Below are 13,815 nucleotides of genomic sequence, written 5' to 3'. Positions count from 1 at the left end.
TAATGAAGACTTCGGATCTGAAATTCGAATTCGAAAATCTCAGGAGTTGGCCGACCGGCACTTGTGAACTGCTTTTGCTTCGGGCACTGCGCAGCAAGAAAGACTGAAGAAAATGGCGTCGGCTGCATCTTATATACCCCTGGCGTGCTGACGTCAGGGAAGAGGCGACAGCAACCGACGCCGGACCAGGACTTTGGAATTTAGGCTGACTGCGGGTAGCCTGCCAGCAGGATAACCCAAGTGTAATGACTACAACAGTGAAACATGATGAACATCAGCATCCCTCGGTAACTCCCCTTGTGGGGGGGATCCGGGCAAAATAGCTGCTGCACTTATTGGCTAGAGGTAATGCAAAGAGGTTGCAGCAGCATGGATGTCTCCCATTTGTGGAAAATTTGTTCTGCCACTTTCTGACGGACGGACCCATTCATGAGGTAACAGTATGCACCTGCTCAGCTTGTCTGTTAGCACACTGTACTTCCCCAGAATATGCACTGATAAAAGAAAGCAGTTGGAAGACAATGCCCACTGCCATACCCTTAGCACTTCCTGACACAGGGACTATGATCTGGTTCCTCGTTTGCTGATGTACCAAACCACTGACATATTGTCCGTTTGAATTGCAATTGTTCCTGAAGGGAGAGCATCCTGAAAATCTAGTAATCCTAAAAGCACTGCTCTCAACTCCAGTACACTATTATGCAAATTAGCCTATTCTGGGAACCGCATGCCTTGGACTGTCTTTCCCGGGTAATGCCCCTGCACCCTAGCTGGGAAGCATCCTTGGTCACTATGGCGTTGGGCTGTGAGGAGACAAATGGATGACCCTGTAGCAACTGATCCGATTGGATTCACCAAAATCATACTTCTTACATGAGTTTCTAATTTGTATTGGGGCTGACAGGGGAGATGCCAGCATCCAATGGAGAATTCTCATGTGAAACCTGGCTAACGGAACAAGGGTTATCGCAGCTGATATTGCTCCTAGAGCTTGTAATACTAGGCAGGCAAAGACTGTGACAGTGCAAAGTATCTTGTTGACTTGTGACCTTAAGGTTTGAACTCTGGGAAGGGGAGGGGAGGCTACTGTTGACCTTGTGTCTAGTAGAGCTTGTATAATTCTAGAATTTGACTTCTCAAAATTTTTGGTTATTCTTAACCTTGTGCAAGTGTGGATGAGCTGTTCTTTGGCCATAATGAGCTGATGCCTGGCCGGAGTGGTAATGAGCCAAACATCTAAATATGGAAACACATGGAATCCTTGCAGTTACAAGTGAGTTGCTATAACTGCCATACAAGTTGCGAACACCCCTGGGGCTCTGGTGAGACCAAAGGGCAGTTCTCTGAGCTGATAATGACTTGCTTCTAGCCGGAAGTGTAAGAATCTCCTGGATCGCCTGTTTATTTTTATATGATAGTAAGCATCTTGGAGATCTATTGAGCACTTCGTTATCCTTTTCCAGAAACGAAGAATGGACTGAACCGTGACCATCCAGAACTGTCTTTCGAACAAATTTGTTTAGATCGCAGAGATCCAGAATTGGTCTCCAGTCCCGTTTTCTTTGGTACTAAAAATAATCTTAAGTTCCTAATCCTTTCTGGTCTGGGGGAACCGCATGGATGACTTCTAACTAGCAGCTTTTGTACTGGTACGGCTGCGTGATTCCTCCAGGTGGAATATTGGGAATTTTCCTGGAAATTAGAGGAGGAAGGGAAAATGTAATTGTATATCCTCTGAATATGATCCCCTGCACCCAAGTATGTTTGATCTCTAGCCAGGCTCTCTGGTAGAGGGACAAACGACCCCAATTGCCTCCAGAAGTGAACAATCAGGCCTCCATTCAGGAGCACTGGAAGGGTTTGCCAAAGAATGGTTCTCTAGACCCTTGTTGTTGTGGGCCCCCTCTGCTGCATGGGCGACATCTACCATTTGAGTTTTCCCCTCTGCCTCTGGAGGAAGACCTTCCATGCATCTCTTGGAAAAGATCCTTGTCAGTTCTTGAACCAAATTTGTTCACCTCCCCAATGATTCCTCAGAAGGATCTTTGGGGGGGGGGGTGAAAAACACACTAACAGAGGATGGGGCATTTCTATCCTTCTCACACCTGGACAATGTATATTTTACTTTGGGGCCAAAAGACATGCCATCAAAAGGAGCATTGATAAAAGTAGACTTAAAAGGCTCAGTGAAGTCATACAAAAGCATCCAGGCATATCACCTCCTTCTGCCACATTGGAAATGAGCCTCAGACGAGTTTGATATTGACTGAAGGGTCGCCAGCTGTGAGGAGACTGAGGCCTTAACCTCCTCAGACATGGTTTCTGCAAGGGTATCTGAGAGTTCCTTTATCAGATCCCTTTGTAATCTGCTGAAATGTGACAGGTAGTTCAGGCATCTCAAGGTGAAGGTCCCTGAAGCGTAGACATGCTTCACAAACCTGTCCATGGCCTGCAACTCCTTGTCGGAGAATGAACAGAGGAACTTTCTTTGGCTAGTTCCTTCCTGGTGGCTGCCGCTATGACCACAGCATCAACAGGACGGCCTTTGGACCAGCACTGTTTGCATTCCGGAGGGATCATAATTTTATCAGGCTTCTCTGGTATGGGCCCAGGCTCCTTCCATGCCCATCACAAGACCAAATAGAGGAACTCGTCAGCAGGTGGAATCACCCAAGACAAACGGGCTGGGTACCAAATGCTTCCAGCAGCACAATTATTGTGAAGGATTGCTGGGCTTCCCAGTCACCTCACTGTTTTAAGATTTCAAGGATGAAGACATCCGCAGGAGGTGACCAATGGGGATCCTTCATCCTCCACAAAATCTGGGTCTGACAGATTTAGGGAAATTTTTGCTTCCTCTTACATGCCCTCTCTTCCAAAGGACCTCTTCAGTGGGATAATCTGGGGAGGTATCACAGGAGACAGAAATACCCAATTGGGTGTCCTGAGGTTTTGGCACCGGCCACCCTTGTGGGAGGGCTAGCAGAGACTCCTGATGCACAGCAGGAGAAGATATGGAACCTGAAGGGATAAGACCAGTTTGTTCCATGGAAGCTGACTCTCCCCAAGGTCCTAAAGGCTGACCCTCCGGAGAGGGATAGGAACCTGGGTCTAACAGGAGAGCTTTCTGATCCCTGGTCCCACCATGCTCTGAGGTAAGCCACCCAGAGGCAGAAGTTGGAGCCGAACTAACCCTAGCCAAAGTTCCAAGGTGCAGACGGCTCTGAAGCCCTCAGAGTCTACTAAAACACCTCGGATCCGACAGGGTAGAAATGGCTCCGAGAGCTCTCCAGATGAGATTGTGTGTAGGAGCTCAAACCAAACTTCTGATCAGGGGATACAGCGATCCTAGGACCAGAAGACAACTGGCATGGATGACTCAGATCCAACACATGGAGGGAGTCAGAGGAGGGAGAATTAAAGGTGGAGTCTTAGATATAAGAGCTTCCTGACCCAAAGGAGGTAGGAGCTGAAACAACTGGAAGGCTCTGCGCCAAAAGCATCCGTCTCACTACCCTTGCCACATCTTTTACCCCAAGGCTCCTAGAAGAGGAATAAGTGTGCCTGAAAGCAGAGTCTGGTCTGTAAAGAAAAGGAGAAAACACCCTTGATGGGAAAGGGTTCACAGATGGGGAGTACTTTTGTCCTAGGCAGTGTACCCTACACTGTAGGAGGATCTGAGGTCTTCAGAGCTGATGAATCCTTTGTTTTTGGAGAGCTCGGATCCAATGAAACCATCCTATCTAAAGAGAAACTTTTTACTTTTGTCTGATCTAAAGGGGTCGGACTGAATTTTCTTCTTATTAGACAGATCTGTAGAAACTGTTGGATCTGATGAAGGCATTTTTGGAGCTTTCTCCAAGCTCTGAGATGATTTAGGCAACTTATTGGAAGATTCTTCAGAAACAGCATCACCAAAAGAAGACTGTAAAAGACCCTTTCAAGACCAATTTATTCTTGCGCTCTACCAATGCTCAGGAATAAAGGCATGGCAGGTCGCACAACTCGCTTGCAGGTGAAAGGGGTCAAGGTAGTAGACACAATGTGTGTGTCATAAAAGGGAATCTTTTGCCCACATTTCCCACACTTTTTAAACCCTGCTGGTGTTCTCTCTTTTTCAGCCATGATAATCACAATAATACTGTACAGGGAAAGACTAACTCAACAAAAATGACGACAAACGAAAGAAAGAAAATCTTTTTATGATATACATGTACTTTTATAAACAAGTAAGGGAAGAAAAGGAGAAAAAGGGACTACCTACAAAGGTAGCAAGACTACGTTAAACATAGAAGGTAAGGGAGAGAGAATGGCCGAGAAGAGATACTAATGACAGTATCTAGAATATGCTAGTACAAAGGCAGAGAAATTTAAGACAGTTTAAGAAAAATTAAAGTAGAAAAAACAAATACACTTATCTATCCCAGTAGCTCAAGAGTGAGATAACCACGTCTTTCACCTAGGGGCGGTAAATGAGATCTGAGGTCATGGGGAGGGTGCACTGTGGTAAGGAAAAAGCATGAGAGTTTTGGATTGCCACGAGCTTTTACAAGCGTCCGAGTCAGACCAGAAACCTCAGATCAGAAACCATCAAACGAGGAGGAATAAAAATTAACATCAGTATGACCAATTTAAGAGCAAGGCCATTTCAATAATGTACAAAAAAAAACTTGGACCACCAAATAAAATCCACAGCTCCTTTATTAATGAATCACTTTTATTTCCCAGTTTCAAAAACTTCATGAGATATTTCAGTGGTCTACATAGTGTGTTTTTTTTTCTTTTCTTTTGGTTCTTTGTTCATTAAGCCTCCTTTCCCCTGCAAGTTCCAGTGATTTTTGGATCATTTCAGTAATGTCCACAACACTGTCACAATGATCAGTTTTTTTAAAACTGTGGCAAAGCTGGAAAACGGATCTCCTATACATGTTTTCCATGGGATACTGCCAGGACTGCTAAGGGTTAAAAGCAACCACAGCTATATTATGTGAACTGGCTTCAAAACCTCTGTAGGATAAACGTGTCAGTCTACTACTTTTAGCCCATGGGCACTTCTTACTTTAAAATGAGAAGCCAGCTTAATGTGTGTGTCGGGGGAGGGTCCAGTTTAGAAACTCAGGATATTCAAGAGTCCCCAAAGTGCAACTCACCCTGAAGAAGGCAACTAAAATCTGTTGCAGAGAGCCTTCAACAGGCACACAGTATCAAAGATCAAATGGACTACATGGAAACCCACTTCTGAAGTCATGCACAGGAGCTTCTTTACAGAAATGGATTAATGTTGTCCCTACTGGAGGACAGTTGCCCAAATACCTGACTCTCAGAAGACTGCAAGATGAGATCCAAAGATGAAGGCTCTAGAGTCCAATGTGACAGATGTGCTATGAAACCGGTCAAAAGCCCTGTATTCGGTCTGGGGAAAAATACTTCAGAGAGAAATGTGCTAAGCTGGAAGGATAACAGGGATATGATTCTGAGTGCCTGTCTAAAAGGAAAACCATTCAGGTGAGGATCAGGACAATTATGCAGCATCTTTAGGAATGATGGGCCACAAGCTACCAATTCTGTATAATTTTTTTTCAGAAATGGCTTCAAAAGGAGAGAAATCTGCGGCTTAATCATCCATCTGCTTTCAAAAGAAACAAATGTTTTATGGAGAACAGAAATCTAGAAATTTACTCTTCTGTGCATTTCTTCCTCCTCTAGGGGACCAGCTAAAGAATTCAGTACTTCAGCTATGGACGAGTAAACATTTTCTTGTCCCAATGTGTTTCCACAAGGGATGGTAAAACTTCTATGATGGAAGTACATTCTGAAAAGCTTCTGGGGATGAGCTAAAGTTAAGCTTCCGGGGATGAGTTGGAATTAAAGTGTGACATGATTAAATGGCACCTAGGAACTGCAAATCAAAGGTGGTACATGTTCAGAAGAGGATAGCACTGGGTCATGCACTAAATACCAAAATGAGGCCTGCATTATTGTTGAAGATGGCTCAATGGCCACCACCTGCTGAACTGGCCAAATCCAGCAGTAGCAAAGGCAGGACTGAGAAATTGAAAGCTGATTTGGGAGGGCCAGCAAGAAATGTTCGCACTCCCTGCTGATGAGCATCAAGCTACTAGGTGAACTGGCAAAGGAAGGAAATACCCCCCCCCCCCCATGCCTGACTTCTGATCTTACAACAGCGATTCAAATGCCCACACCTAGCTTGTTACCATAATCACATTAATTTTTGTCATAAAAAGATTCAGAAAGCAGATTCTTTGTTGTTACTGAGTCATGACATCAACAACACCAAATCACCATGGAATTTGGATAACAATTTAAGTAGGCAATGGCACTTCTCTGCCCATACATACAAGTTTTTATAGCCTAGAACCCTGGGCAAAACCAGACTACCTATATGAAAAAAAAAAGGAAAACCAGAAAAGAAAAGAAAACTATTACACAATAGTCAACCATTTTTTTTTTTAAATTGTACAAATACTCACCTAGACCTTTCTGTCCAGGATTCTTTGCAAAATTGAAAGTAAACTGGTAAAAATCTTTATACCTTGCAGGCTCTTTTAACTCTTGTTCCAGTTTAGGTAGTTGTGCTTTTAACTTTTCTGTGCTGTCACACCTTAAAGTGAAAACAGAAGCATGTCATTCTGTGTGTGGCACTTCTTAAGAATATTAAAATAAACTGCTAAACAAACACCACTGGTAAAGGGTCCATTAATTTTAGACACATTCTTACTGGCAATAAATGACTAAAAGCAGCTGCCTTTTGAAAGAACATGGTACATCTATCAACATTTTTGTTTAACATACTCTGTGTCACGCCAACAATCTCTGCATAGCACTTGACAATTTTGTGGTACAGCTATTCATTTACTACGAACTGCTCTTCAATGAGGAATACAAAAGTATCAAAAGAACACAGCAACTCCAACACCTCTAATTTCACCACAGTACCCAAAAAGCAAATAAAAGTGCATTTATCGTCTCCATGCTACTGTCACTGCAAACTTCAAGGTGATACAAAACTTTCCCCAACATTCAAAGGACAGACAGCCAACATAAAAGACTATAGCCTCTCTTGATCACAACTATGTACTGCATGCAGCCAGCTGCTTCAACACCTTAAAACAACAGATACATTCCTTCCTTATCAGTAGATGTTTAAGAAGACCTTCTGTGGTGGACTGAATGGCTGGGTTCATCTTTTCCTCTCTTCAGAATTGACTTTTTTTCACTCTGCAAGCCCATAATGGCAAATGCTGATATAATGTTTTGACAACAAAAGTATGCTCATTCCCCATCATGTCCACTAGCCACTAATAAGCACCTTCCACAGATCAAGAAGCAATAATGAATATTTGGCAGCATGACTTCTAACAGCAGATATATCTGCATATATCTAGCTGAATTATAGGGAATGCCAATAGCGGAGACTGGCAAAAGTGGCCACTCTTTCACAAGAAGATGGCAAGAGTGTATTCCTCTCCCATCACATGAGGTCCTCTAGCAGATCAAGTAACACATTAACAAGTTTTTTTAACAATACACCGGCAGTTCAGAAAGAGGACTAAATCTCAGACTTGTTTATGAGATGCTTCCTGTGGTAAGGGTGCAGAGTTGGAATCTTTCCACATTCATGCTCAGAGGTTAAGATTGTGAGCTGGAACTCTTGTGGTAAAGATTTGATTCGTTCAGCCCTAATTTGCCTACTGTGTGACCTACAGCAAGCCACTTAACCAGGCACTGGGTCCTGGTCACCACTAGAAAGGATCATTCTCCCCAGTGGCTTAGCTAGGTAACAAATAATATAATAACCCTAAAGCTCTGCTGCTTCGAACTATCATCATGAAACCTCAAAGTAACCTCTCAACAAAAAAGGTCTGAATCACAGACGCTAACACCTGAAGAAAGGACCAAAAGTACCACTGATCAAAGTACCACTGTCAACATTTCCTGTAATGCATTCTAAAGATAACAATAGAAACTGCTATTGTTGGAGTGGAGCAGAAACTTAACAGCAAAGTACAGTGGAAGGAACCACAAAAAAGTTGAAAAGAATGCAATTCTCAATCCAATGAGAAATACCCACTTGGAAATGCTGTGCTCTTCCTTCCCTGAACCCAGCGAGCCAGCCAGATAGGCATACCACTGCTGTTTAATTAACCCAACAACAACAATTCAAGGAAAAGAAAGAATGCACAAGAAAGACCCTCTCTCACCTCTTGTTTCTGCTACCAGAAGACACCGATGAGAATGGAATGGTTCAGGGTCAATTTCAAAACCACCCATTAAGAAAAGGAAAGGAATCGCAGCAACAAGGAGTTGGAGGTACCAAAAAATGGTCTATTTAGACACAGAATGCCCCTTTTTCATTCCTGGACAAAAAACAGTTAAGCTTTTCTAAAATCTTAGTTCTGTCAAGATAGTACAGCCACTGCCTCTACGGATATCCAGAGTATGCATAATCATTTCTTCCTGTTTTTTAGGAGATGGGTAAAAACTGACAGATTGATGACTTGATTCAAAGTCAACTCTAAAAACACTTTGGGCATAAAAGAGGGATTTATTCTTAATATGACCCTACTGCTGTGGAATATGAAAGCAAGGTTCACCCCACCATGATAGTTGCAACTCAGACTATCCTTGCAGGTGCCAGAGCAATAAGGAGTACAGCTTTCCAAGTCAGGAATCGTAAATCAGCTTGGTAAGCAGGTTCAAAGCATGACCGCTAACTTCTTCAGCACAAAGTTGAGATCTCAAGTAGAAACAACTAGTTTATAAGGTATAAGGTCTCTGGTGTAAAACTCCATTCAGAAACTGGTTTACCACAAACAGCATAGAAAGAGGAGGATCCATGGGCAGATTTGCTGAAATGGCCACAAGAAGAACATTTACAGAAAAGAGGGGCCAGAGGAAAGTCACACACACACACACACACACACACACACACACACCAGTGCAAACGGTACAAAATCTTGAGAGGACCCTGGCTACACACGAACTAGAAAATCACTTCTACTTACCAACATATGTGACTTTCTAGTACTAGATTTTCCTACCTTCTTTAGTACCCGCTGCACACACTCATGAAACAAGTTCCTAAAAGGTATTAGAACTGAATCATCCAGCTGACCTGAATCATCCAGGCTGTCAGCTGAAGTTGACTGAGAATGAGGTATATCAAACTCACCATGTTTTATGACTAGATACACTATCAGGAAAGCATGTCGTATTTGCCTCTGGCCATTCTATAAAAAGGGAAAACCCAAACTTGCCCGAGATCAAAGGGAGTCACCACAATGACTTTTGCGGAATCTTTCTGAATCTTTAGCACTACCTTGGACATCAGTGGAAAGGGGGATAAAACAAAGAAACATTCCCATCCATGGGAAAGAGAATGCTTCTGTTTTCCAGGCTTGTTTGCAAGGAGTCCTACAGCAGAACTCATTTATTTTGAAAGAAGCAGACAGATCTATTTGAGGTGCTCTCCACAACTGGATCAGTTCTTGCAAGAATACCTCATTAAACTTCCATTCTTGACAGTCTAACCCAGTCTTGCTCAGCCTGAATGCCACTGTTTTGCTCTGACCGAATGTAAAATGCTTGGATGGCTAAGGAATGCTTTAGGACTACCTCCCATGCCATCAGTCAATCTGCATAAGGAGTACAACCTTGTACCCACCTGCTTGTTTTTGTACCACATGGCTGTGGTATTGTCTGCAATCACTTGAAGTGGTGACCACAGGTGATGGAGAGATTTCAAGGTTTGGATCACAGCCAACATCCCCTTAATACTGATGCGTTTTGGACTGTCCGAATGACTCCACAGTACTTGCACCTTCACCAGAATAGAAACTACTCCCAAAGCCAAACCTGAAGCATGTGTATTGAGAGACTGGTTTGGGGTCTGAGGAGATAGAGATCTAGGTTCAAAGAACTCTGTCATCTCCACCAATGCAGTTCCATTTTTAAAAATCACAAACTTGGAATTTGATGCGCCAGAGGATATAGAAGTCATGAACCTGGGATCCTGAAAAATTCTCTTGCAGAAGTCTGAGACTGACTGGTGAAGCTCAGGAATGATTTCTGATAAAAATCCACCTTCTCTTCTGTCAGAAAGGCTTTTGAAGAGTGATATCTAGAAGGCAGCTGAGAAGTACAATCCTGAGAGGAGGTGCCAAAAGGAATTCTACATCATCTATCTGGAAGCCCAGGATTGGTCAGAAGAGACACAGCCCTTGATCTGAAGTAGTTGACTTATATTGATCATCAACCTGTGGGAATCGGATCTGGATCAGATTAGAGACGGCAGCTTCACCAGCATCTGATCTGAGCTCCAAGCTCCTCCCCTTACCCATAATACCCCCTCTAGCTCCTTCCTTCCCTCAAATCTCATTTGCTGTGGCTTTGTCAAGCAGCGTGGTCTCAGCTCCAGGCATGGTAGGTGCTTTTTCAGAAAGTTTTTTGGGTGTTGTGTTGCTGGTTATGACAGGTAGGTTTCCCTTTCCCTTGTTTAACCTCCCCTTTTGTTTTGCATTTTTTTTTTTTTTTTTTAAAGTAACACAAGTAGAAAAGAAATGTTTGGTGTAGTTAGAGTAGACCTCCTCTCCCTTCCCCCTCCTTGCTAGTCAGTTAGTTTGCGTGGTTGGGCAGGTTAGGGCCTTGTGCCTTTAACTTTGTTTACATGACATATCAGCAGTCAAAGCTGTTTTTTAGGAAGTGCATAGAGTGCGACCATAAGTTGTCTCCGGCTGATGGCCACACTGTGTGTGTGTGTGTGTGTGTGTGTGTGTGTGTGTGTGTGTGTGTGTGTGTGTGTGTGTGTGGTGTGTTTGGGGGCCTCCCATTCTTCAACAGATTCCTCTATTTGTGCAGGGTTTAACCCTAGGGCCCTGAAGGATCACAGGGCTAAACTAATCCTCCAAGGGACTTCTAACTGCTATGGAGATGGCTGCCTCAGCTTCCCTTACGGTCACAACTAAGACTGCTTCTTCCTCAGCCATGATCTCTTCCTCTCCCTCCCAGGCCAGGGCTCAACCTCCTGTTCACAGGTCTGCGAATAGGGGGAATAGGAAAGAGAAGGGAAAAGAGAAAGTGACAAAGGGAGGAAGAGATCCCAGGACCGGTCGGATCCGGTGGGTCCTCCTCCAAAGCAACAGATAGTTACCAGGCCAGTTACTCCTTGGCTCTGCTCGCCCAGATTCTCGCTGGAGAAGCCTAGACCTTCTTACAGGGCCCTCTGCACATCAACCCTCCCGGTCGACGTTGGGGAGCCTCTTGATGTTCCACTGGAAGTTTGAGTGAGGCAGACATGGACAAAATGATGCGAATGTTTATTCGCACCCAGATTCAGATGGGGGTCTTGCCAACCCCCTCTCCCCCGGAGGGGGGGAGCTCACTTCCCTTTTTTGCCCCGATATCTCCTTCTCCGGTCCGACCCCCGGTATCAGAGTTTATGGATCCAAGAGGTCCTGGAGTCAGGGGGTTGATGTCAGTCGTTACCTTGAGCATGTCTGACTAGACTAGTTTGGACCAGAACGTCTCTTGGAGCCAAAGCCTGGGGTCGGATCTGAGGGGTTGGGTTTTTCTCCTTTGGCGCCGACTTTGTTTGGTCAGGGGTCTCCCCTTGGTATCTCTGATCCGATCCCCTTTTAGATCTGGGGAGAGCAGCTTCCTTATTAGTTTCCCTCAGCTTTCGACATGGTGGAATTGGTTCTCTCCATGGATTGAGGCCCCTGGCCATCTGCTCGGATTCCGCCCAGACTCCATCGCCTCTGAGTGCATCTTCAGCCATTTTGCCCATGCAGGGACACCCCGTGCTCAACTTGCCCCAAACTGCTCCCCATGAAAAACCACATGTAGTTTGCGAACCCTCTCATGAGAGCCCCATCGAGGAGGTTCCATGCAGACGAACGTGCAAAAGGAGGCACTTGGACTCCTCCCCAGAGTCTCTCACTGAGGACACAGATTTGAAGGAAGGGGAAGGTTCCCACACATTACCCCCTAATGATGTCTCCTTGGAACTCCTGTGGCAACGGGAGGGTTGGTCCACCCCTAAACCTTCCTTGGATGAGTCTGTGTTTCTAGAGGCCTTCGGCATGGGTCAGTCTTCCTCCTAGGTGTCACCCCCCCCTTACGTATCGCTTGGTGGAACGCATTACCACCCGGGCTTGGAAGGAACTGGACACCGTGGAGCCAATCCTGAAGCATCCCAACAAGATTCCGAGTCCTCCTGCAGACAGACCTAGTTGGAACAAAGGATTCCCAGTAAATGCCATGGTGGTAACGGCCACTACTAAGAAAGAACTAGCTCAGGAAAGTTCTATGGTCCATCCCCCCGACCAAGATACCAGGACGATGGATCATCTGGGAAAGTGGACATATGCTTCAGCCACCTTTTCAATAAGGGCACTGAATTACTTGGCCCATGTCACTCAACTGCACCGCAACCTAGTCAAGGAGCCAAGTTGTTCCTGGAGTCCATGTCACCGGAGGATATGCACATATTCTCTGCATGAATGGTTACTCTCAAAGTGGTTTCTAATATGTCCATGCACCCCTTTTGCATGCCACTGCAGGAGCGTCAAGGGCAGACAGGTCCAGCGTTGCCATGAGGCGACACACCTGGCTCAGGCTATGTCAGTTCACGGAACGCTTTAAGGCGTCTTTTGCGAATGCCCCTTATGATGGTTCTGTTCTTCCTTGTTTGGGAAGACAGTTTGTGAGACGATGGGCCACAGTGAAAAGTATGGGAAGACACTGTCTGCTGTCAGGATCCGCTTCTCTAACCCTCAAAGATCCTTTTCAAGGAATCAGCAGGGACAAAAAAAGATGTGGTTCCGGAAGTCTCAGTATTCCTGGGACACTCGAGACTGATTTTCCCCAGAGGCAGAGGGGGACCAGAAAGATGCTGGCACATAGGCGGGGGGGGGTCCAAGAAATTTTGGGTCTCTAGAACCGCTCGGACAGGCCCATGCAGCAGCTCTGCGGGGTTGCCTGACTGCTCTGGAGGCAGTCGGGGGTCGCCTTTTGCAGCACCTGATGACATGGGAGTCTGTCAACAGACCGTTGGGTGCTTCAAATCATACACAGAAGTTATACCATCCCCTTTGTGGTTCCTCCTGGACATGCCACCTGTGCAAAGGGAGGCAGCAGCGCTTGAAATAGAAAAGCTGCTGAGGAAATGAGTTGTCCAGCCTGCCCCCTGAGATCAGTCAGGTTCTTTTTGGTGCCAAAAAAGACAGGGGATCTAAAGCGTATTCTGGACCTTTCCACCTTAAGCCTATCAGTTGCTGAAGAGAAGTTCCGGATGGTCACTTTACAATCCATCCTGCCTTACCTGCAGGAAAATGACTGGATGTGCTCAAAAAGATCTCCGAGATGTGTACTACCATATACAGATGCACAGATGCTCCAGGAGGAGCCTCTGCTTTTGGCTAGGGGCCAATCACTATCAACTTCGATCCCTATCCTTCAATCTCACCACAACCCCCAGAGTGCTCACCAAGGTCATGGCAGTAGTAGCGGCTCAACTGAGGCTTCAGGGGATACAGGTCTACCCGTACCTGGACCACTGGCTCCTTGCTGCTCCCACCAAGTGTCTACTTTGTCAGGCCAGAGACCACTTCCTGAAACTGTCAGACTTTCTGGGAATTACAAATCAACATATCCAAGTCTTCTCTAAACCCAGTTCAGGTCTTAGACTATATTGGTGTGAGGATACATACGTTGCAAACCAAGGTTTTTCTAACTCTGGAGAGAGTTCGAAACCTACAACTCCATGCATCCATGATCTTTCAGTCTCACCTTCCT

General features: G+C 45.2%; 1 protein-coding gene across 4 annotated transcripts in view; it reads right to left on the bottom strand.

The window, feature by feature from the left end:
* DCUN1D1 (defective in cullin neddylation 1 domain containing 1) overlaps positions 1-13,815 on the bottom strand; it is a 723,324-nt gene that overhangs the window by 399,740 nt on the left and 309,769 nt on the right. For all 4 annotated transcript variants that reach the window (XM_044070666.1, XM_044070664.1, XM_044070665.1 and 1 more), the window contains exon 4: positions 6,492-6,622. In XM_044070666.1, coding sequence (XP_043926601.1) covers positions 6,492-6,622 — 131 coding nt within the window. The remainder of the gene's footprint in view (positions 1-6,491; positions 6,623-13,815) is intronic.

This window comes from Protopterus annectens, chromosome 4.part1 (assembly GCF_019279795.1).
Source record: "Protopterus annectens isolate FY-2018-M chromosome 4.part1, PAN1.0, whole genome shotgun sequence".
Taxonomy (NCBI): Eukaryota; Metazoa; Chordata; order Ceratodontiformes; family Protopteridae; genus Protopterus; species Protopterus annectens.
This window is presented reverse-complemented; position numbering and strand designations above follow the sequence as displayed.